This window comes from Phoxinus phoxinus (assembly GCF_949152265.1).
Source record: "Phoxinus phoxinus genome assembly, chromosome: 17".
Taxonomy (NCBI): domain Eukaryota; kingdom Metazoa; phylum Chordata; class Actinopteri; order Cypriniformes; family Leuciscidae; genus Phoxinus; species Phoxinus phoxinus.
The window spans coordinates 26,495,492-26,519,026 of record NC_136892.1 but is presented as its reverse complement, the minus strand read 5'-3'; the positions used below and the strand labels follow the sequence as shown (position 1 = coordinate 26,519,026).

Genomic DNA, 23,535 nt, shown 5'->3' with positions numbered 1-23,535 from the left:
AATAAAAAAGTTTGAAATGAAAATCTTATTATGAAGCACATTATAAATGTCTTTACTTTCACATTTTATATCATTCTAGCTGAATTTAGGTATAAGTAAAAAAAATTGCACTGATCCCAAACTTTTGAATGTTGAATATATAATTTAATGTTGTTAATGTCATTATGTCCACATTACATATTTCACTGTACATCCAAAAGTACAAAAATGCACATGTATGTGTGTCACATACGAATATCTGAAGACTAATTAAATCAAACTGGATCTGGAAATTGGAAATTATGTTATCCTTTTAATCTCCACAGTTCAGTGTATTTGAGCACATGTGTTAAACTTTTTAACGTGGCTCCCTCCCAAATTACCTTGTTAGGACAATACCTGTGAGGATGAGTCTAGTAATCACCAAAATTATCCAGTAATCTAACGGTTTCAGTCCCCTGCTGTACTGACAAACCTTTGGCTCTTTCTAACTGCATGGAAAATAGCACTGTCACTCTATCTTTGCTACACACTTATCCTTTTTAAACATCATTTTGACATTATTCATTTGCCCCTGCCATGGTTTTGGGGGGTTTGCGTTGAATAGGTGCCAATAGTTTGAATGCAGACTACTGAGGATTTGGCTTCCTAAGGAGAAACAGATGTTAGCTTTGGCCTGAATTAAAACAGGATGGTCGAGACACAGGTTGATGATGTGTAGGGCTTTGTACTGTGTGTGTGTGTGTGTGTGTGTGTGTGTGTGTGTGTGTGTGTGTGTGTGTGTGTGTGTGTGTGTGTGTGTGTGTGTGTGTGTGTGTGTGTGTGTGTGTGTGTGTGTGTGTGTGTGTGTGTGTGTGTGTGTGTGTGTGTGTGTGTGTGTGTGTGTGTGTGTGTGTGTGTGTGTGTGTGTGTGTGTGTGTGTGTGTGTGTGTGTGCTAATGGAACTACTAATGTGAATCTAATGATTTTTTTAAGGTGAATACAAGAGCTATATTTAGTATCTACATGACCCCTGTGTTTAAAGTCTGGGTGTAAAAATATGGTTTACATTCTTGAATCAGAAGCATTAAACTTTTAACCTCAAGATGAATTATTATATCATGAATTATTATGCTGAATGGATAGTTCTGATGCTTTTTCAACTACTGTTGTGCAATTGGCTTTTCTGAATGCTGTTTGACCGTTTAAAAAAGTATTTTTGTATTATTATTAGTAGTAGTAGTAGTAGTCATAGTTTTTTTTTATTTTACACCTTTAAAAACCAAGATTGCTTTAAAGAAATCAAAACAAATTAATTGAATGAATTTGAATAATTATGACTAAATGATTTTGGATCATTTTGGTGCTGGAAGATTTTCATATTTCATACAGGATCCACCAAAGCTATAAATTCCCAGCACAGCTAAATTGTGCTTATTTTAATTCTTATGGAAAGACATTAAATGTGTTAAATTGCATGATTGATGTGCAGTGGATAATGAAGTCAAGCAAGGATTGTCAAGAAACTGTTTATGTGGGTTTGCGTAGGAAATTGTACAGGGTTCCGCAAAACCACAGTCTGGGTTTTATCTTCCTTTTAGGTGGTTAACGTTTTGGGATTTGCAGTGTATATTTTACTGGCAGAGCTTTTCGTTTCTGTTTTGCTGTCTTGCTTTATACACAATTTGTGGTCATTTTAACTCTTAATTTATTCTCCCATAGATGATAATTTTTAACAAGCGAAAGGAAATGTTCTGCACTGTGCTACATAGTAATCATTTTCTACTGCTAGCAGCTGGATATTCAAGCGCTTGGATGCCAGGCCGGTCTTTTTTGTGCATTTTGTCTTTGTACCACCAGTATAATCTTGCATGCTACTGAATTTTAATATTTTTGTCAGTCAGATGGACTTTCCAGGTCATACATAAATCTTAGTCACTTAGACATACTGCTTTCAGTTCAGGACATGCAAATTGTACAAGCTCGGTTTTCTTGCTAAATCGCGGGGAAAAACTTGGTCATCTGATACCCCATAAGCCTTTGACTCTCCAACAAATTGGATGTGAAAGAAAAAACTTTTTTGTCTGAGAATGCTTTAACTGCAGCTATCGTTAAAATCGCCTTGTTGACGTATATAATATATTTTCCGCTTAACTGAATCATTTGTTTCCGAGCAACAACTTTTTCGGCTGATTTGGTGTTTTTGTAAACCTCTTTCCAGAGGTCAGTGCCTCCAGGATTTATTTTTCACAAAACAGGGACGCTGTTCATTCATTCATCCCATCATTCATTCATGTCCTTTGGCAGTAAAGGTGTCACTTTTTAAAAAGCGGGCCAAATGGTCAGGCTAAGCACTTGACATTTTCCTGGAAAAACCTCCCGTTACTGTGCAAATCGTGAGTCTATTGAGGGTTCCAGTAGTCGAAGCCCTTTTTTCATCATTGATCTGGCCCAAGGCCAGGAGTGTAGTATGGTTCGAGTTAAGAGAGTATAAAGTGCAGAAAGGATGTCCGTAAACGTGGATTCTGTATAACAACCTATGGACGGGCATGTTCTCTGTAATTTCCGGGGTTGTCAGGGTGAGAGACATCACACAGGTTAGATTCAGTGCCAGTCCTCCTTAACACGCTTCTTAAGATACCTTCACTTCCTCCGCCTGCTGCATATTGAAGCCAGACGTTGCAGATTTCAGACTGATTTCTTGGTTGTTCACTCGGTGGTTTGTGTATCTTAGACGACGCACATCTTTTCTTTGTTTGTTTTAATTACCCTTATCGTTTACAGGCTCAAAAGAGACATCGTGTGATATTTAGATGCTTTAGATAACGAAATTGGTTACTGAGTGTCAAGAGAGAGAGATGGAGATGAGGAGAGAGATTGCTCCACATGTGATTACTGGCCAAAAGGCATCTAACCACAACCACATGGGCTATGGGGGGTCTTTTCTAGAACCCTATGACTGTTGTCAAGACAACAAAGAATTTGGCATTTCTTATGTCAGTGAGCATGTGCAACAACAAAATCCGAGACGTTCACATGTGCGTCTCAGGTTGGGGATTCTGAATGTGATGGGAAAAACAAGACCTCACACGATAATGACATAAATATTCTGCAGCAGGTCGTTTCATGCAATTCACGTCCAAAAGTGATTATCAAAGCAGTTTTATTTTTTATTTTCAATAAGATTTTGTGAATATTGTGATATTGTGATATTGGCCATTGTAGCAGATCATCTGCACATTTACAGTGTGAGAAGTGTTGTGATTTGACTGCATGGCAACTGATTTATTATTTTCTGAACATCTGACAATACTTCAGTTGGGAATGCGAAACCAAGCGTGAAGTGAACATTATTAAATTAAGCAAACTATTCATGCAGGTCTGATGTATATGTTTTTGTTTGTTTTGGATAAGACAAGGCTTGACAGGGAATTTTGGAGAAACTGTCATATACCCACACTACAGTTCAAAAGATTGGGTTTAAAAAAAAAAAGTTTTTTAAATAAGTCTCTGTTCACAAAGTGTGTAAAAATACAGTAAAGTTGTGTTTGTCAAAACAACTCTTCTGTTTTTATATATTTTAAATGTAAATATTTAGAATATATTAAAATATATTATATTATTATAAAATACATCCATTATATTTAAAATATTGCAAAATGACTTCAGTCCTCAGTGTCACATTATCCCTCAGAAATTGTTATAATACATTTTTTTCACGATAATACATGTTGTGCATGCTTGTTTTGTGGGTGTTTTTTAGTGTGTTGCTATGTGGTTGCTAGGGTGTTCTGAATTGTTGGTTGGGGGGTTGTCTATTATGTTCTTGTCTAGTGCCTTTTTATTATCTGCCAGATGAAAATAATACAACTCATTGTATAGAAAATGAATAGCACATCTGTCCTCAATAAGCCAATTAATTTGAGGTTTAATTTATTTCTCAGGTGCTGCATGAATTAAGTTTAATAATCAGGTTAGGGGGGTTGAAAAGCTGGAGGAGAAAGTGTTTTCACATTTGATTGAATAGATAATTCTGTAATGCAAATGCAAAATGCAATGCTTAGTTAGAAGACACTTTAAAGAGTGTAAATTCCTCTCTTGTATTAAAGGGGCCATGAACTGCATTGTTTTATTGTTTTATAATGTTTCCTGGGGTGCACTTATAATGTATGATTTCAATCAAAAATTGTCATAATTTAGAAATAAAAGGCATTTTTCCTACCCTGATTTTAGCCTCTGATTTGAAAAGGATTGATTATAGCATTAGATCTATAGCTTTATATTTTGGCATGAAAGCTTGCAATGATGAGCATTACAGCTGATCACAGACATGTTGAGAGCATGAATGCAGTGATCTCATCATTTTCTGCACACTAACGAATGCTTTTATCATAACTAAGAGTGCAAACACAATGTAAATAAGAGATTTGTTGATTATAACCATAGACTATAGATAAAACATTAGCATTAGGATCCTTGGGAAGGTAATGTTATTTTTAGTCCAGTGATTCTGCATCGCTCTTCTATTCTCGTCATCTCACTAAAACACCAGTGGGCAGGGACAAATTTGCAATGATGAAGTAGGCTTTGATTTTCCTTATATATGTCAAAATCTCAAGGAAACTTAGATTTCTCAGTTCATGGCCCCTTTAAATATGTTTTTGAGACAGCATAACCAAGAAGGCCCTCAAGTGTACTTACTTTTTTTATTCTTTTACACAGCATTGTACAAGTGCTTTTGTTTTCGTGGCTTGTGGTACCACTGTAAAGAGCACCATGGAGACCAACTAAACTTTGGCTGGTTAGTATTTAAGATGACTAGACAGTCCAGAAGCGTAAAGATTTGATCCAGCATTATTCTCTTACAGAAAAGCTGCCCAATCAGAGCGTCACAGACGCTGACCTCTGCACAGCATGTCTTTGGAGTAATATCACTTTTCAAGACAAATCGCCTTGTCCTCTGTACCTAGTACAATTATATCATAAATGCCTAAGTCAATTCAGTCTACTAGGTTTTTGTTAGAGTCTCAAGGCAACTGTAGCGGCTGAAATTGGACTATGAAGGGGGAGTAAAGAAGTAAATGTAACAGGAAAAACATTTTACTCCAGTGAAAAAAAAGACATGATGAATTATACCTTTCATGAAAAAGTGCAGTTCCTTCTAAAGATTATCTGCAATTCGTGATAAAAGGCACTTTTCTCAGGTCTGCAAAGCATCCTGTGGTTTTGACAGAGATATTTTTAGCAGTGGTAGGAAGTTCCTCCAAATATGACGTTTGGAAGAAGAAATATTAAAAAACAAAAAGATATCCAAGCACTTTTCAGAGGTAACTGTTCTTTGTAATTTATGCCTTCCTGTTACAGTATTCCCACAAGGCAATGTGTTTTGGAGACATAACACTAGTATTTTCCGACAGCCGTTCTCCTCTCTTGAACTTTCTGGCGAGGCCTTTCGTTCTCACTGCTCGCTCGAGTAACCAGCGCACCATGACAGACATTTGGTTCACCTCTGCGTCGATGAACGGTTTATTCATAAGTATGTGTTTTGACAGATAGCTTGCCGCGGTGTTGCCATAGATTACATAAAGTGAGTTACATAAAGTTAGCTGATCGCCCAAACATCAGTCTTATTTTTAACTCATGGGGCTTGAGATTGAATGCGGACCCAATGTGTTGATATTTAAAGGACACGAGAACCGCGGAGGACTGTGATGGATGTCAAACTGCTGTTATTGAAGATTTTGGGGATTCCTAAATATTGCAACATCATATGCTCAGGGGTTTAACACAAGCCTTCGAGAAAATGGCTTTAATGTGAGGTATAATGTTATAAATAAAGCTTTGAATGATTGTTGGAATAGTAGCGCTTGATCACTGTTTCATACTTTGCTCTAGACTGAATGTTGAACACCTCCCAAATAATTCCTCATGCTGATCCCATGTGTTTGCTTCCAGTTCTTGGCTTGTCTACGGCGAGAGACAGCGAAGCAGTTTCTGATCACATGTCGTATCGTAAACATTGGACAGGGAAAACCAACAAGGTATTTTTTTTAAACGGTAGACCGATTTAGTCAATGCATACTTTGACAGAATGACATTAAATCGTCCGTAAGTGATTTCTGTTCTAAAGTTGGCCTGCTCCAGATCCAGATTCCTCTCTCGAGCTGTTTATTGCGAACAGGAGTGGCATGAAAACAATAGAGGCGAGTGCGAGGCAGAGCAAAAAAGAAAGGAGGATTGCCAAAGCAACAACTCAACACAGAGATTATGTTTCTCCAATATCTCAGGTTTCACGTCTCCAGCTTGCCAGTCTTGCTCTGGGTTTTTTGTTTTTTGGAATTGATGTGCATTCTAGACGTGGCCGATATACATTTAAAACCATGAACCCATGCAAATGTGTGACCTGGTATACATTTACATCACAGTTATGTAAAACTCCTTGTTGGGACGTCTAATCACTGTGCAAATACCCGTGACGGTGAAAACAAGAGGGCTAGGAAAGGTACACCTCCAATTTTTTTTAAATATTATATTATTAATCAATGTTAGTTTGTTATATGTCATATTTTTGTTCTTTATAATTGTATAAATATATAATTTGAAATTATTATATATTTTTTAATTTTGTTACTTTCATTTATTACCCACCTCATTCCCTCCGACATTTTTTTATAATACTCTATACAGTTACAGTGTCATAATTGCACACTGTTTATCAGCTTGAAGTAATTGACCAGCAGTTAAATTCAAGTGAAATGTGGACTTCAACTGTTAAACACCATGCCATATGAATTACTTTACATATGAATGACTTTAATCAGCATAATAAAAGAAAAAGTCTCTGACTATAACTGGATTATATGGTGCCCATGCCAGTGGGGGGTTTCCAGACGAGCTAAATGCCCATTACACCATCAATCTGAATTCATTGCTATTTCTCATCACCTCAGCATGTCTGAAATGTTGACAGGCAGATTTTTGCATTGGCAGGCTGGTTCTGTCAGGCCCGATTCCAAGCAGTTACACCTAAACAAGCACCAGCACTTCTGTGATTTAACGTGAACGTTAAAGCATGAGGGGGAAAAAAAGACTTCAGTCCAGTGAGTTACCGGAGGCACACCGACTCCCTACTCTTATAAAAGACCTGTGGGTGGTGTTACAGTGAGAGAAGACAAGAAAAACGAGGAACCACATCTGGGGCCAGTGTGGGGAATGTAGGGTGAGTTTTTGTCTATGTGTGTGTGTGTGTGTGTGTGTGTGTGTGTGTGTGTGTGTTCCAGGCTCTTGATCTGTGCCACATTATCAAGATTCTTCTAAGCATTAAAGTAGAGAAAGTGAAGTGGCTCTCTGCGTCAGAGCACCATCAAAACAATTAGATCCCCCTGAACATGTATACTCACACTTGGCATTAAAAAGGCACTAAGATCAAATCAGTTTTCAGAGGCCCAACTCAACCAAAGGGCGTTTACTGACACAATATAAGATACAGTGGGATCTAGACTCTAATAGGGCCCTTACACACGTAATACTTAAACTTCAAACACCCACACACTTACACAAAGCCTGCGCTGAGTTACACACTCATTATATATCGTCAAACGTTAATGGAGGTCTGTGTAATTTACAGTTTCCAGCTGTAGCGGTTTTTGCTAAGGAAAAGGGGAGAGAGATGCCTGCCGTGAATTCATGAAATAATGCGACCTTATGCAGCTGCTAATGGCTTAGGCTCCTGGCCAATTATGTGGATGCTAATTATGAAGGAAATTGAGATTTTGTTTTGCGTTTGTTAGCCTGTGATATCCAGCTGTGAACGTTGATGACTCTTCGTGCTGTACTTGGCTGGATAGTCTGGAAAATGTATCTGTGAGTGTTAAATAGAAAGTATCCAGTTCAAGTGCTATGCTAAGCTTGAAGTCATCATGGATGGATTTGAAATGGCCCCAATTAATTTTGTTGATTCACATTCCTGGTCTTATTGCGCATGATTCATTAGCGCCTATGCAATTACCTCCCTCAAAGCTGGAAAACAGTATTCAAATCTGAGCACTTTCAAACACTAGACATCACTTGTTGACTTAGTGATGTCAAAAACTCTGCATTGTAAACTAAACGACTGAGGATCACGCACTACCAGACTTTCAACTCGTTCTGAACACAACAAACTCATGCAGAAATGTGCACCTCGTTGCTAGGAAACCCATGATAACTGAAAACAATGCGTTAAAAAAACAGAAACAAAAAAAAATGATTCTGTGCCCATCATACTTTAGTCTGACATGTCCTAGGTGTCAGTGACCATACACACACACACACACTGTTGGAGAAAGTTACTTTTATATGTAATGCATTGCAAACCTATTTAATTCTAGCAGGTTTCCGTAATTGCGTAATTTAAAAAAGTAATCTGATTACGTAACAATGTTAATTGATTGTAATGCTGTGTGTGTGTGTGTGTGTGTGTGTGTGTGTGTGTGTGTGTGTGTGTGTGTGTGTGTGTGTGTGTGTGTGTGTGTGTGTGTGTGTGTGTGTGTGTGTGTGTGTGTCTGTGTGTGTCTGTGTGTGTCTGTGTGTGTCTGTGTGGTCTCAACAAACATTTAAAAAAATACTGTTTTACTTAGAAATGTAGCAAAATTAGCAGAATATGCTTCATGGTGATATGTTTTAATTTTAATATAATATATTTTGATTTGAACTGTATCAGAGAACAAATACAAATATTTTGGATCTTTAAAAAGTTCTCTCGTGACATTTATAGGACCTTAAAGAGGTTTTTATAGGGCATCATAGGAACTTCATAGGCACCTTTATTTAAAATTCAAATAGAATTAGATTTGATCTAAACTGATGCTATAGACTCCATGTACCATGGTACATTTCTCAGTGTAGCCAGAATGTAAAGTTATTTCCTCCATGTGAACTGTCTGTGTGTGTGTTTATTCCAGGTCTCTACTCTGTTTGTTTACAGGGTAATTAGAGATCTCTCAGAGCCCAGCAAGTGGGGCTGAGGTCACGCTAATCCAGACCTGATTTTCTCCTGGTAACCGGATCCCCATCCGCGTGGGAAATTAAATAAACACAACATTAGGAAAGCACAGGTGCTACCGTACCCACTAATAACATCTGACAAGTCAAGTAAAATCTCTGTTTATAAAAGCCAATGTGACTCAGTGTTAATGCACCTGTTTTTATTTGGACATGGTCTTGGAATCTCACCGCTCATTCATGGAGTTCCCCATATTTTTCATCTATCATTTTAGCAGAGGCTGAAAAAATACTAAACGTTTCCTTTTCCACACTAATGTATCTAAACAAAACCCTCCCAGCTCATTTTTTTAGCTGTCTGACTTGTTGTAAGCCCTTTTAACGTGCCAGAATATCTCAACTTTTGAGATAGATAAATGCACCTGCTCTGTGAGGACTGAAACGCTCTCAGGAGTCGAGATCAGGTGCTTAAGTTAGTGAACGGCTCAACGTGATTGTTCTAAATGGAGTAGCATTTGTGTTAATCAATAGGTGATATTGAATAAATGTGACAAGACTTCTTCTCTTCCATTCACTCACACAGATCTGTATTGAACCTTGAGTCGCTGCATGCTAATTCTTTTTCTTCCTCTTTTTCTCTTACATAACATTGATTTGGTTAGAAGTCTGGTTGTGACTCAACCTGAACAAATCCATTTCATCCATATTAAAACCTCCTGAGGTCGGGTTCACGTTTGGATCCTTCCCTCCTGAGACGTGCACACCATTGGAGCGATCGGACCACACTGCAGTGTCCCACATCCTCCTCTGCTCTTCAATGTGATCTTATCTTTACAATCTGGCCCCTAGAGGATGTAGTAAATGATGTAACAGCCTGCAGTGGCATGGCATTCTGGAATAATAATCTACTGCGTGAAAACATCTGTGTGACAGAAGGTCCCACAATAAAATCGGAGCAATTGTAGTTGCTTAATCCATAGAAATATAGTTTCACTCACAGTTTATCAGGTTGAATGCATAAATAAAATTAGCTTTTGGTGGCTTTAAAATGAGGAATGCATAGTTAAATATATTGTGTTTTATTGTACTAAGTTTATTAACTCTTTCCCTGGCTTTCCATGTTTTCACTGTTATACAACAGGGGGCGCTATGACACATCTTCTGGAAGAGTACTGAATATCCTGATCAAAACACAGGCGATGAAAGCAGAAACAAGCGATATCAAATGTAAGCTGATACAAATGTAAAATAATGCGATCATCAACATTAAACCGCATATAAATCAAAACAGCCTAATTTTACCGAATGAAATTTCAACCCAGAACCAGACCTATGGGACTTTAAATCGTTGGGGGTGTTGATGGACTCAATCTACTCCATCTGTTTTGATTATCATTCTGAATCTGATCTGAATGTTGTCTTTGACAAAAAAACATTTTTTATCAGCTTTTTGCTCAAAATGTTGCTTTTTTATGAAATTTACCCACATTCAAGTCACAAGTGTTGATAAAAAGGAATGTATGAAGCTAGAATAAAACAGGGCTGTTGTTTTTTAAAAGCAGAGGGTCTGTTCTTTTGATATATTGCATGTTCAGATATTCATATTCTGGGGGCCGTGAAGCTTTTGTGAAAATTATCAAAAATGCTGGCGGTGCCTGACAACTTTTTTAAAAAAACGCTGGCAGGGAAAGAGTTAAGAGGAATCCTTTTAAAGGAGTCATATCAAATTAAATAGTCTTTGATCTTTTGAGATAAGAGTTTGATTTAATATTAAAATATGTTGTAACTTTCAGAGCTCAAAACTTCCTCTCACTCCAAAAATATGTTTTTTATTCTAAACTAAACTGTAAAAATTGTTCTGAACCTTCACAACTTTCTGACATTAGACAGATATCACATCTATGAAAGCTACGGATCTCAAATCCATGGAACTTTTTTTTCTTGCAATTCCAATTTTTTCTCAGATAAACTCGCAATTACGAGTTATAAAGTCGTATTGCAAAATATAATAAATGCACAATTGCGAGTGGAAAAAAAGTCAAATTTGTGAATTATAAAATAGCAATTGCAAGGAAAAAAGTCAGGATAGCAATTGCGAGGAGGAAAGAAAAGTCAGGATTGCGAGAGAAGTGTCACATTTACTTATTTTACCTTTTTATTCTGTGGCAGAAAAATTCTTCCATACATGTCAGTGCTGCTGTGTTTAGAAATAAATCTGTTCAAATCGTGTAATTTTTTTCCTTTGTGTAGCACCTCTCATTCTGAGTATCCTTTTGAAAGGTTTCCAATTTTAAGAAGAAGAAGCAACTTCATATTTTATAATCAAACTTTTAAAGATTAGTTTTTTTGTATTTCTTTAATGTATAGGTTCTTAATGTTGTGAAACTTATCTCAGAAGCATGTCTAATTCCCTTCATGAAGAGTCCAGTAGGCTGGAGTGTCTCTCAAAGGTCCTGTCAGGAGAAATGGTCATTCTAGAGATTCTGGCCTGCATCAGGCTGTCAGGCTTTAACCACTCTGGCAGATACGCCACTAATATGGGGAGTGATTCAAAGGATTTACATTTATATGTGTCATGTTTTTAAATGTTTGTGCTATTGACCTGATCTTTAGAAGAGAAAAAAGTCTATTTTTTCCCCCACTGATTTTGTAATTTGCTGTTCATCTGTACAGTGGATGTTATTCAGAAACAGACCTAAACACTGCACAGACTCATGATTGGTTTTGTGTTTTCAAGCTTCTGAGATTAAACCAGCACTGTGTCACACAGATTATGAATCGGTGTAAGTAGCCATAGTCTATATAAGACGTCAGAACAGAACATCTGGGGTCGCTCAAGGCAAAATATTATAGTCCGTGTGAAGTTTCGTATATTTACATGGTTTTGGATTGTGTGATGTATACAGTATAGCTTGGTTTTGTGTTTGAACATTTCTGGCTCTGTTTAGATCATTATGGGATTTGGTCCAGCTGGATTTCATGTTCTCCTGTCCATTAAGCCTGCATAATTATTCATATTAATGACCCATGCACTAATAAATACTTTCATGCAGTCCAGATTTTGTTTCTAAAAATCCTATATTTGCATGCCTCATATCTTATAACATCCATTTTAGAACTGAAATAAAGGCTAAATAAATATATCATGATACTATGATTATGATAACCTAAATACATAATTACAAAAATGTTTTACTCGTGATAGGTTTCAAAGTTTGTTTTATATGAGTTTTTATAAAGAGATTTAAAAAATGTAAGTTGTGAATATGAATATTTGTGAACACCAGATGGATGGAAACCTGAGAGTAAACAGCTCAGAGAGTCAATAAACAAAGCTTTAAAAATATTTTTGGAAAGCGTACCCTAGCAGACACAGGTCCAGGGTCAGTTCTGGCTGTTCTCTCTGTGCGTTCTCCTCTCTGAGTGTTGCGTGTTTGTTAAGATGGGGACATATTAGAGTTTGTGTATTTGTGGAGGATTCGGGGTGGTTTTGGTGTCAGCATACCAAAAAAATATTTTTCATCCTTACTATACTGTATGAGTTTGTGGAAGTTCTTGGAATCTCAATTACATACTTTAGTATACTTATGAATCTGAGCACATTGTTGAGATATCTTCTGATAGGAGACACATGTAAGATGATATTGCTAGAGAATTTGTACCTTTTTTTTTTCTTAAAATCTCCAATTGCATTTTATTTACGCTGGTGTCTAGAATACATATAGTATACAGTATATATATTAAACGTATCGCATTTGCATGCCTTGTTGATTATGTTTCTATAGCTGTGTGTGTGTGTGTGTGTGTGTGTGTGTGTGTGTGTGTGTGTGTGTGTGTGTGTGTGTGTGTGTGTGTGTGTGTGTGTGTGTGTGTGTGTGTGTGTGTGTGTGTGTGTGTGTGTGTGTGTGTGTGTGTGTGTGTGTGTGTGTGTGTGTGTGTGTGTGTGTGTGTGTGTGTGTGTGTGTGTGTGTACATGACAAACATGCGTCGAAGTGTGAAAATCACCTCCACCTCGTTCAGCTCTCATACCCATCATCACCTCCCAAAGCAGGAGATTTGTGCTTGCTCTGCCCTCCTCCACTTCTCAGTGATTCCTCCCCATGTGATTCCTCAGTGGTTCCTCCCCATGGACTCTCTCCATTTCTGCTGTTTTTCACCATAAACGTGAGTTACGGCACTTGTGTGGCACTGCACAGTTGATTTTACAGCTCTGCGTTTTAGTGTGGGCCGCCTTAATACATATGCTACAAAAAAAGAGAGAAAAAAAATATTTTTTTATGTAGGGTCCATGTAATTTGTTGAAAATGTTTTATTTTAATTAGCACATAGGCTAGATAAGCATCCATTAAAAGGTTAAAGGTTCTCATATTGCATCATGATACCTTAAAAGGAATTCTATGACATCATAAGAACATTCAAAGATTATATTATGTCATCAAAGTTATTTTAAAGGTTATTGTATCGCATCATGATTTCAAAAGGTTCTCCTATGACATCATGATTCATTTTGAAATCACTTTTGAAACCTTCATTTAGAGAAAGGAACAAACTCCAGTCAACGTATCTGCATTCTGAATGCTAGTTTCTTGTTAGCGTGGGAAAATTCTTTATCTTGGAGGGGACTCACATTAGTTCTGGGCAACATGCTGCAGGAAAAAACGGTGTGATGTGGAAAAAGACTGCAAGTTTTGTCTGAAAACAAGCTAATGTAGTCAGTGTTTCAAGTCTATTAAATTCAATGCCAAGTTGTGCCTGTGGGTCATGATTATTTAATAATGATCTGTTATTTCTCCACTTCTCATTTAAAATATGAAATAATTACATTTTGTAATGTCATTTCCGTAAGGGAATATCATTTGGTTTCATGAAGTATATTATTATGTGTATTTATTTATTTTTTCAGGACATCAAGCTGTAGTAGATGGTGCCCCTTAATATTGGGAGGGTTCACTGGGTTTGGGTTTATGTGTGAGAGAGATATTGTGGTTCCCAATATTTTCATCTCGAACATCAAACAAACCAATAAAGTTTTTTCTGTGTGAATCAGACCACCTGAACAGCTCCCATGATTCAAACCATACTAGCTTGTAGCCCAGCTCAGACCTCGTACTCTGTATGTGGCTGTAAAAGTGATTGTGTGGAAATATATTAGCTGTTTATATTCTTATTAACTTGTAAACTAGTGCATTTAAATGTTTAACATGCTGATATCCTTTTTAATATGCACTATTTAAACATTGTTGATCAGTTTGCTTCCAGAGTTGACCAACAGAGCTTACTTCGGCAGACTAGACTAAACAGTTCCACCAAATTTGTGAGTAATACTGTTGGAAAGGATATTGCCATTACTTAATATCCAAATTCCATTTGCCCCCTGTTGTATTGTTTTTGTTTTTCATTTTTTGAGCATTGAAACATTTGGGAATCATTGTAGCATAGTCTGGAACTGAGTCATTTATGTTAGTGCTTATGAGTTGTTCCCTTGTCATTCCGAAACTTCTCCTCAATAACCACTTGGAGAGGGAAAAGGTTGGGGGGAATTTTTATTGTCTGAGTTTTCCATCATTGTCCAGAAAAAGCACCACTTTTCCTTTGGATCTTCTGTTTGTCTGTCTCATATTGTGGGCATGGATATCACATTAAATCAGATCAGGAAAACCATAAAATCAGACACTAGTTTCAGACTGGATTGGAACCTCTGTTCTGGCTTGACGTTATTGTTCTTGCTCATCTGTTAATTTGGGGGTTTGAATAAAGCCATAACCCTAAATATTAACTTATGTGTTTGACCCGTCCCAGCCTGTTTGTGCTACAGCAAAGACTTTGGATTTACAAAGACGGTGCACTAGTATTATTATGAATGGGAGAAAGTGCTACTCAAAAATATGGAGGAATAATTCTCCTCTTCTAAAGAGCCAATCGTCAATTGACAAAGTCATTACGTAAGCTGCTGTTAGAAGCTCCGGTTGCTACAGAAACAGTCAGTGTTCAGAGATGCGCACTTATGACTGCACATGCACATTTTCATAATTTGAGCATTTAGAAACAAAATGTATGAGAATTCAGGACCGGTTTAAATTGAACAAGAGATTAAAACACCAGGTGTAAACGGGTATTTGTCCGCCTCATCTAATTGTGATCCGATCAACCAAATAATTCCCAATACCAGGTGTAAACAGGGCCTTATTATCAATGTTGAGAACAGTTCTGCTGCTTAATGTTAATGTGTAAACGGTGGTACATTTGTAAGGGTTCTTTAATGAATAGAAAGTTTAAAAAAACAATATTAATTAGAAATAGAAATCTGTTGTAACATTTTTGGGGCCAGATTTACTAACAGCTTGCACCAGCGCAAACCCTCATAGCCTTATTGCATAGGAGTTTGCCTTTCAGACTCAGTATTGAAATGAATCATGCAAGGTGATTTACTAAGGTTTGCACTAGTCAATTTACTGGTATTTGCTCCGTTATTTACTGCCCAAAAAAAGCATGTCTTAAACCAGATGCTAATTCGCGCTGCTCTTGGTAGATTACGTTAATTTGCTCGTCGTCTGTAGATCACGCGCTGAACTTTCCACTACCACCGGTGCTTTTTTGGAATTGCGCTCTTACGCTAATTTGCCCTGTTAAAAATCAAACTTACTAACCCCAAACTTTTGAACAGTTGTGTAGCAACATCCTGGCAACCACACACATCACCCTAGCGTCAAGGGTAAGCCTTAATCATACTTGTCATTTCTTCTCTCTTTCAGAAAGAAGTGCTGTGAAGGTTTTAAGTTTGTTCTGGGACAGTGTATTCCAGAAGGTAAGACCTCTTTCCCTCTCTCTCTACCCACACTAGACTCCTCTGGGTTAAATTTGCTCTGATATTTCTGGACGGGTTTTCCCTCGTCTCCCATTAGGGTTCTAAACAAAATCATTCCTTTTGGAAACAACTCAGCGGGTGCTTTTAATGTTGTTTTAACATTTCCAGCACACCTTAAAGAGCTTGGCAGAGTTTCCCAACCAGTAACGATATCTTGATTACCTCGTGTGTATTTTTATAGTGGGAACAGGTCTGTATATTAGCTTATGAATACAGCAATGTACTTCTCGATCTTTGGTTGAGGGGTTCAAACCACTAACAAGTTTTTACTCGTAACTGTCAAATAAAAGCGTGCAATTAAATTGTCTGCGTTCTGCGGTTCGCCCTGCCACATTGAGAGGGTGTATATTGGTCTGGAACGGCCCTTTGAGACAGTCTAGAGCTTGTTTTTAAAGTCTTTTTTATTTTTTTATGCTGTTTATGTTCTCTGGTGTCCTCACCTGCCCCCTCTCCACTGATGAGAAACACATAAAGTACCGGTTGAGAATGGACACACATTTCCCTGACTCACACGGCACTTCATGCTGTGACTGAGATGGATTTGGCTCTTCCAGGATAAATCGTGGAATAAGGAAAAGATGCGAGAATTCTTGGGCTGGAACTTGCAGTACTGGCTTCCTAGACCACAGGGTTTTGTTTGTACTATTAAATTAAAATTCTGAAGGGAATAGATTTGAAGTAGCACATTTGCATACGATTTCCGGAAATGACAACGATATTGTGGTTTGTAATCCTGTGCTTTCCTCTCTTGTTGTGTTTATATTTGTTTATTTGTGGGTGTGTTTGTATATGCAGACTATGATGTGTGTGCCGGCGCTCCATGTGAACAGCAGTGTACCGATCATTTTGGCCGTGTGGTGTGCACCTGTTACTCTGGGTACCGCTATGACCGGGAACGACATAGAAACCGTGAGAAACCGTACTGCCTGGGTAAGATTTTACTCCTATTTATATGAATATATTGATAAAAGTGTACTTGGAGTATATTCAAATACAGAGAGTGGTAGAGTTTGGTAATAACTGAAATGCTCCAGAAAACAATTCACAGTTTTTACACTGCAAATGTTGCAAAGTTGTGAATGCATCAATCATAAACAAGAAAAAAACGTTCTTTCTTTTTTTTTAATTGAGACTCTATAGCCTACATTTACCTATTTTAGGGCCAGATTTACTAAACAGGGCAAATTAGCGTAAGCAGGCAAATTAGCGTAAGCAGGCAAATTAGCGTAAGCGCGCAATTCCAAAAAAGTGCCGATGTTAGTGATCTACTGACGACAGGCAAATTAAAGAACACAAATGCAGCCGGAGCATTTCCATATGACTAACGCATCTACCAAGAGCAACGCGAATTAAAGTTTGGTTTAAGATATGCTTTTTGGGGGGCGGTAAATAATGGCGCAAATACCAGTGCATTTAGTAGAGAAAGCCTTAATAAATCACCTTGCATGATTAATTTAAATACTCTCCTCCCATAAATTTGGCATCGGTCATCTGCAAAAATAACCCTGACCACACCTTTTCAGCGCTATTTTTTCACTGCGTGTTATTAATAATTCCTGACTGAAAAAGAGGGTTTGCGCTGGTGCAAGCGGTTTATAAATCTGCCCATTAGTTTTATTTTTATTATATTTTTACCATTAAAATTTCTCATTAAACTTTGCATTTGCATGTGTTCCTGTTCCTCTCTTAGAAAAAAAGGTTAAATTCGGGTTCTATATAGAACCCTAGGGTTATTTAATTTTTTTTCTAGTGATAAAGTATGTTCACTTGGCCTTTCATTCATAACAGTTAATTGCAAAAAATTATTTAAACAAAATTGTGATCCTATGATATGAACGATCCATTTCAAGTTCTATATAGAACCTTTTCTGTGCTGCAGTAAAATTGCTTTTTCAAAAGAACACTTTAAACTTATAATTTGATTAAGATGTTTTGAAATTTTACTTTGATCTGGAATATTTAACCATATGAATATGTTGGCACCCTCTATAAATTGTTTTTACTTCATGGGGCTTGATTTCTCGATGTTTCTTTAATATCAGCGTGAGTGTTTCTTAAAGGGTCTGACCTCCCAGACTGCTGAAGTGTTGATTTGATGGGAGTCAAATTTAGTTTCTCCGGCTGATATCACAGAAGCGCTCCGTATAGTGCCTGAGGAGCCAATATCACGTCTTTTGCGCTTTGCCAACTTTCCGTCCCTCACACTTTCACTCTCTGTTCTTGCGTCAGACATTGATGAATGTGCCAACAATAACGAGACGGTGTGCTCACAGATCTGTGTGAACACCCCCGGCAGCTACCAGTGTGAGTGCGAGAGAGGCTCCTACTTAGAGGATGATGGGAAAACATGCACCAAGGGCGAGAGAGGTGAGTGTATGCTCTGGATCTTTGGTTGTCTTTCTCATTAAAAATCTTCATTCTATTAGTTTCCTTGCTCTCTCTCTTTTGGAATTTGTTTTTCTACTTTTATTCTGTACTTTAGTGTTTGTCTCACTTTTTTCGGACCCATTTGTTAAATTCATTAATGGCCCCACACTGTTCTCTCTCCCCCTCCTTTCGGCCTTAATAAAATGATTAATTGCCCAAATTATGTACTTCACGACCTGTAATCCTGAAGCAAGGTCCAGAGAAGTTGCTTGTAAAGATAAATCAACTTGGCAGTCAAATAATTTTCTAATAACCTTTGAATTTAGCATATTTGTATGCTTATTTTTAAGTTATTTGTATTGTCAGTAGTTTATGTTAAACCATCTTGGTTAATTTGATTGCAGGATTTGCCATGCTTTGTGGGATTGTAGTTCATTTCCAAAGTTTTTCTGTGAGATTTTTGTTCAGTTTGAGAGCCACATTCCCTCTGCTTTTGCAAACCTCACAGTTCTGCTTTGATTCGACAATGCATTTCCAACAAACAACAGAAATAGAGCACGGAAAAGACGAATCGCTGCTGTGTGAGGTTTTAAATAGAACACAAAGAACCAGAGATATTTGTTTTCCTGTCTGGGCCTGACTATCCATGCACAGATCTCTCCATCACACAGGTGTGGAAAGGAGTGAGTGCAGTCTGTAAAATGCTCTGACTGGTCATGAATGCATCATTAAACCTTAAGGTTGATTATAGCAATGCAAATGCAAGAGATTTGCAGAAAATTAGCCAAGTGTAAACGGTGGATGTTACATTTTTATGTTTCCTTTGTATCTGAATAGTCATAGGGACATATTTAGCTTGGAACTTTGCATGTGTGCTACATGTTCCTTGTTCCTTTGGTTGCATACCAAGAACAAAGTTCATGTCAGATATGGCTTAACTCTTAATCACCTCACTATTTACAAAAAAAAATCCATTCTGCAGCCTCTTCTGGTTTGACATATTTATAAGACATTGCTTCCTGCCTCCCTGCAGGAAGTCCACTGACCCATTGCGGTTAATGACTTTGGACACCAGCTAGCGGTTAGCATTAGCATCAATCACTTCCTCTTCTCCTCGTCCATCTATCTTTTTGGCTTTCTTCTGGAGCGTGTCAGTCTGTCAGAGTTTCCTGTGTGCTGTTTCCTCTCTTTTGGGTCAGTTTGAGTGCCAAACGAGATGACCTTTTGGGGCATTCAGGGATGCAACATCCCAGATGTACAAAAAAGGAATTCTGAGAATTCCAGAACACTGAGATTACAGTGTGTGGATCAGATGAGGTTATCAGCTATGAGTCAAACTAAGCTGTTGGAGATTGTGATATAACTCAGCGGACTTGCAGGAATGGCCTGAGCAAGTACATCTCTGATGATGCCTGTACAGAGTGACCTTTCTATTATGACCTTGAGTAAGACTTAAAGTTCCCCTGCAGTCAATATTTGTATCCCTTAAAACTCATTTTTGATCACCATGCTGACATATTTAAATGTTTTTTCTTTGAAAAAAAAAATCTTGCCTTAAAATAGCTTGATTGTAACTCTACACTCTTGCCGCATTTAGTATATGTGGTTCTATGAATATGCAAATAAGCCCCACCTCCATTCACTCACACCAGCTCAGAGATCCACTCGCTGACGATTGGTTCCAAGGTAGTTTGTGATATCAGAAACACCAGCGATTTCAAACCGCGTTTTTGTTTTTGGTTCACTGCAGTTTTAAGGAGAAAATACTCGGCAATGGTGTTGACTTATGAATTTGCGCATGGTTTGTCTTAAAGCATATTAAAAACACCACATAGACATAAAACAACACTAAAAGCTTGATTTTCACCACAGGGGGACTTTAAGATCTCTGTTGTAAGTCTATGGCACAGTTTGACTACTATTGTCTACTGCCTTCATAAGATCTTACTGAGTGAAATGGAATCTCATTAGTTATTGATTTAGAACACTCTAGACCACTGTAAAAGTTTTTTTATATATATATATATATAATAGAAAAAATGTAAGGCCACTTAAGTATACTTAGAGTATGTTTCCTGACCGTTTCATAACGCACTTTTATAATGTAAATTTAATAGTTTTACTTTAAAGTACATAATAAATCATTGCTTTAATAATCTGTTGCCATGCTTTAAAGAAGTACACTTATTTTAATGTGTTGACTAACATACAAAAGCACATGTAAAGTACTTTATTATACTATATATGGATTTTAAATGTACTAAATTGTAACTTATATAAATATAATATACAAATATAATAATACTATACAAATATAATAATTACAAAGACAAGTTTCATTAGAAATTACATTAAAGTATTAAATATAGTTAAGTTTACCATAAAAGCATTTCAGCACAATCAGGCAGTACACTTTTACCATATTCCAAAGACAATATAGAAGTAATTATGAATTTACATATAAAGGCCTGCTTAAGTGGGTCAAAAAAGCACTAATACTGTAAATGTAAACTATAATACATTTTAACTGTGTCTATCTGAAAACCGTTACATTCAGTTTGCACTAGTATATTCTTTTAAAGTAGATTATTTACATAAGTTCTCTTTTTTCAAAAGTATGCTAAGTCTACTTCTTTTTCACAAGGCTTGACAGTTGTTTTCATTCAAATTTGGTGTTAGCAAATTGCTAAGCTGGTGCAATGCTTTAAGTATAAAAATACATGCACAACAAAATGGGTAAAATAGTAATTTTTTTATGAGTTTGAATTGTTTTCATTTATATTTTTAATTTCATGAAATATCTGTATTGATAATCAACAGTTCCCTCAACTCGCCTGCCGTCATGGATGGATTCTTTTCACGGAGCTTGTTGCAATTTATTTTGGTTTTGTCCAACAACCTTCCCTAAATTCCACATGCATGTTGTCTCTTTACAGCTCCGCTGTTTGAGAAGTCAGACAACGTCATGAAAGAGGGAACGTGTTCGGCCACATGTGAAGACTTCCATCAGATGAAGATGACCGTTCTCCAACTCAAACAGAAGGTACAGTATTCCAGCTTCACCTGCAGGGCTTATTCATTAAAACAAGCAACAGATTTCTTTTTATATGCATGTCCTAATCCGTAGACTTACGCCGACCCAACGAGAACCTACCTGCCAACATTTCACGAGAAAGTCAGAGTCAGGTTATACAGCTCTTCAGGGATGTGTTGGCGACTTTATAGGCGAAATAAAAAGCGCTAAAACATGGCCCAAATGGCTGAGCGATCTGGTAGTGTGACTTATGTTTGTCCTTGCTGCAGGCTAGTAAATCATGTTGAACGCAGTGATGCGGTTTAGACGGGCTGAGGGCGCAGAGTTGGTGTTCTGCAGTCAGAGCGAGACTGTCAACAAATCCACTCAGCACCCTCATGGTCACGGCTTGATATATAGCTCTTGTGTGTGTGGTCCAACAGACTGTGAGAGAAAAGACTGAGAGAGTAAAAAACGTGGTGAACTGGTAAGAGTGAGGCAAAAGGTTTGGTTCTATGAGAAGAGGATGTAAAAACATGTATTTTGATCATTTTAAGAAATGTTTCTTGAGCAGCAAATTAGCATAAGAATGATTTCTGAAGGATCATGTGACACTGAAGACTATAGTAATGATGCTGAAAATTCAGCTTTGCCATCACAGTAATAAATAATATTTTATTACTGCTAATATTGTATTTTTGATTAAATAAATGCAGCCTTGGTGAGCAAAAAAAGACTTCTTTCAAGATTAAACATTAAAAAATCTCACACTACCATTCAAAAGTTTGTGATCGGTGTGTAATTCAATTCTGAACAGTATCATTTAAATATATTAGAAGTCAAATTCACAATCTACTTTTTTCCTGTTCAGAATATTGTGTGATTACCAAATTTATGCGGTTACATGACGGTTAGGATGGTGCCTTAAAAGGTAGCTTGCTATTTAGGCAGCAGTCTGCAATATTCACTAGGTTTTGAATCAGAATAGTAGTTTTAGTTTAACTACAGATCTTTCTTTTTTTTTCGCAAAATGGACTGTTCTTCACGGCACATAATTCTGCTAATCTCTCGCAGCATCATAAGTGGTTGATATTGGCTCTCGGAATTGAAATATGCGCAGTGCGAGGAACCCGACACAAATCAAAACCAGAAACAATGACAAATGAGATTTAAATTGCTTGCAAAGGGCTGGACACAGGCACTTGTGCAGATTTATGCGCTTGGCCTAGGGCTGTATCTGCTGTGTGTGGCGAGACCTCAAAGGTCTGTGCGCGTGCGTGTGTGAGTGTGCTGATGTCCAGAGCTCAGAGGTTAGCAGGTAATGGATACTTCCAGTTCTTTGAAGTGAAATACTCCACAAAGAACGCTTGTAAAAGACAGCCACTGATCTCAGTCCATGCACCAACCTGAATAATTCAGGGATTTCCTGGTTTTGTAAATGGCATGTACACAGATGTTACAGTTTATAGATCAGATTACATGCTCATGTTACTTTGGTTTCAATTATAATTCTCATTATCTTCCATGTAATATCACATATTTTAGCCACTCCCTCCTGTCAGATGATGTACAGTACCTGTCAAGGGTTTGGAAACATTACAGTTGTTGTATGTTTTTGAAAGAAGTCTCTTATGCTCACCAAGGCTGCATGTATTTAATTAAAAAAAAAAACAGTAATATTGTAATAAACATTTTTGTGGAAATGGTGCTACTTTTTTCAGGACTAGAAAGTTCAATGAACAGCATTTATTTGCATTTATTAAATGTATTAAAGCTTTTATTAAATAGAAACCTTTTGTAACATTATAATTGTCTTCACTGACACTTTTGGTCAATTGCATCCTTGAATGAATAAAAGATTGACTAAAAGTATAAATTTTTCTCTGTATTTTTTTTTTTGTTACCACAAATGTTTGAATGGTATCATAGTTTTTTCGCAAAAATGTTGAGCAGATTATAATAATAAGAAATGTTTCTTGAGCAGCAAATCAGCATATTAGAATTATTTCTCAAGGATCATGTGACACTGAAGACTGAATGCTGAAAATTCAGATTTGCATCATAGCCGTTGAACTTAATTGTTCATTATACATTTTAAAATATATTCAAATAGAAAAGAGTTACTGTTTTTACTTAATTTTTATCAAATAAATGCAGCCTTGGTGACCATAAGAGACTTTCAAAAACATGAAAAATTGGTGACCGTAACATCCTTAAACATATGCTTGAAGAAATAGTTCTTACAAATGTATTCACCGTCATTGTTGAATAATCTTAATGTAGTTCATTCAAGTTCCCAAAAAAGAAATAAGGTTCAGGTTCGCAAAAAAGAAATAACCACATTTTGGGT

General features: G+C 37.0%; 1 protein-coding gene across 5 annotated transcripts in view; it reads left to right on the top strand.

The window, feature by feature from the left end:
* ccbe1 (collagen and calcium binding EGF domains 1) overlaps positions 1–23,535 on the top strand; it is a 60,022-nt gene that overhangs the window by 20,542 nt on the left and 15,945 nt on the right. For 4 of the 5 annotated variants that reach the window (XM_079585219.1, XM_079585218.1, XM_079585217.1 and 1 more), the window contains 4 exons: positions 15,693–15,745; positions 16,601–16,735; positions 18,035–18,172; positions 21,109–21,215. In XM_079585219.1, coding sequence (XP_079441345.1) covers positions 15,693–15,745; positions 16,601–16,735; positions 18,035–18,172; positions 21,109–21,215 — 433 coding nt within the window. The remainder of the gene's footprint in view (positions 1–15,692; positions 15,746–16,600; positions 16,736–18,034; positions 18,173–21,108; positions 21,216–23,535) is intronic. The other variant, XM_079585220.1, reaches the window with a different exon arrangement.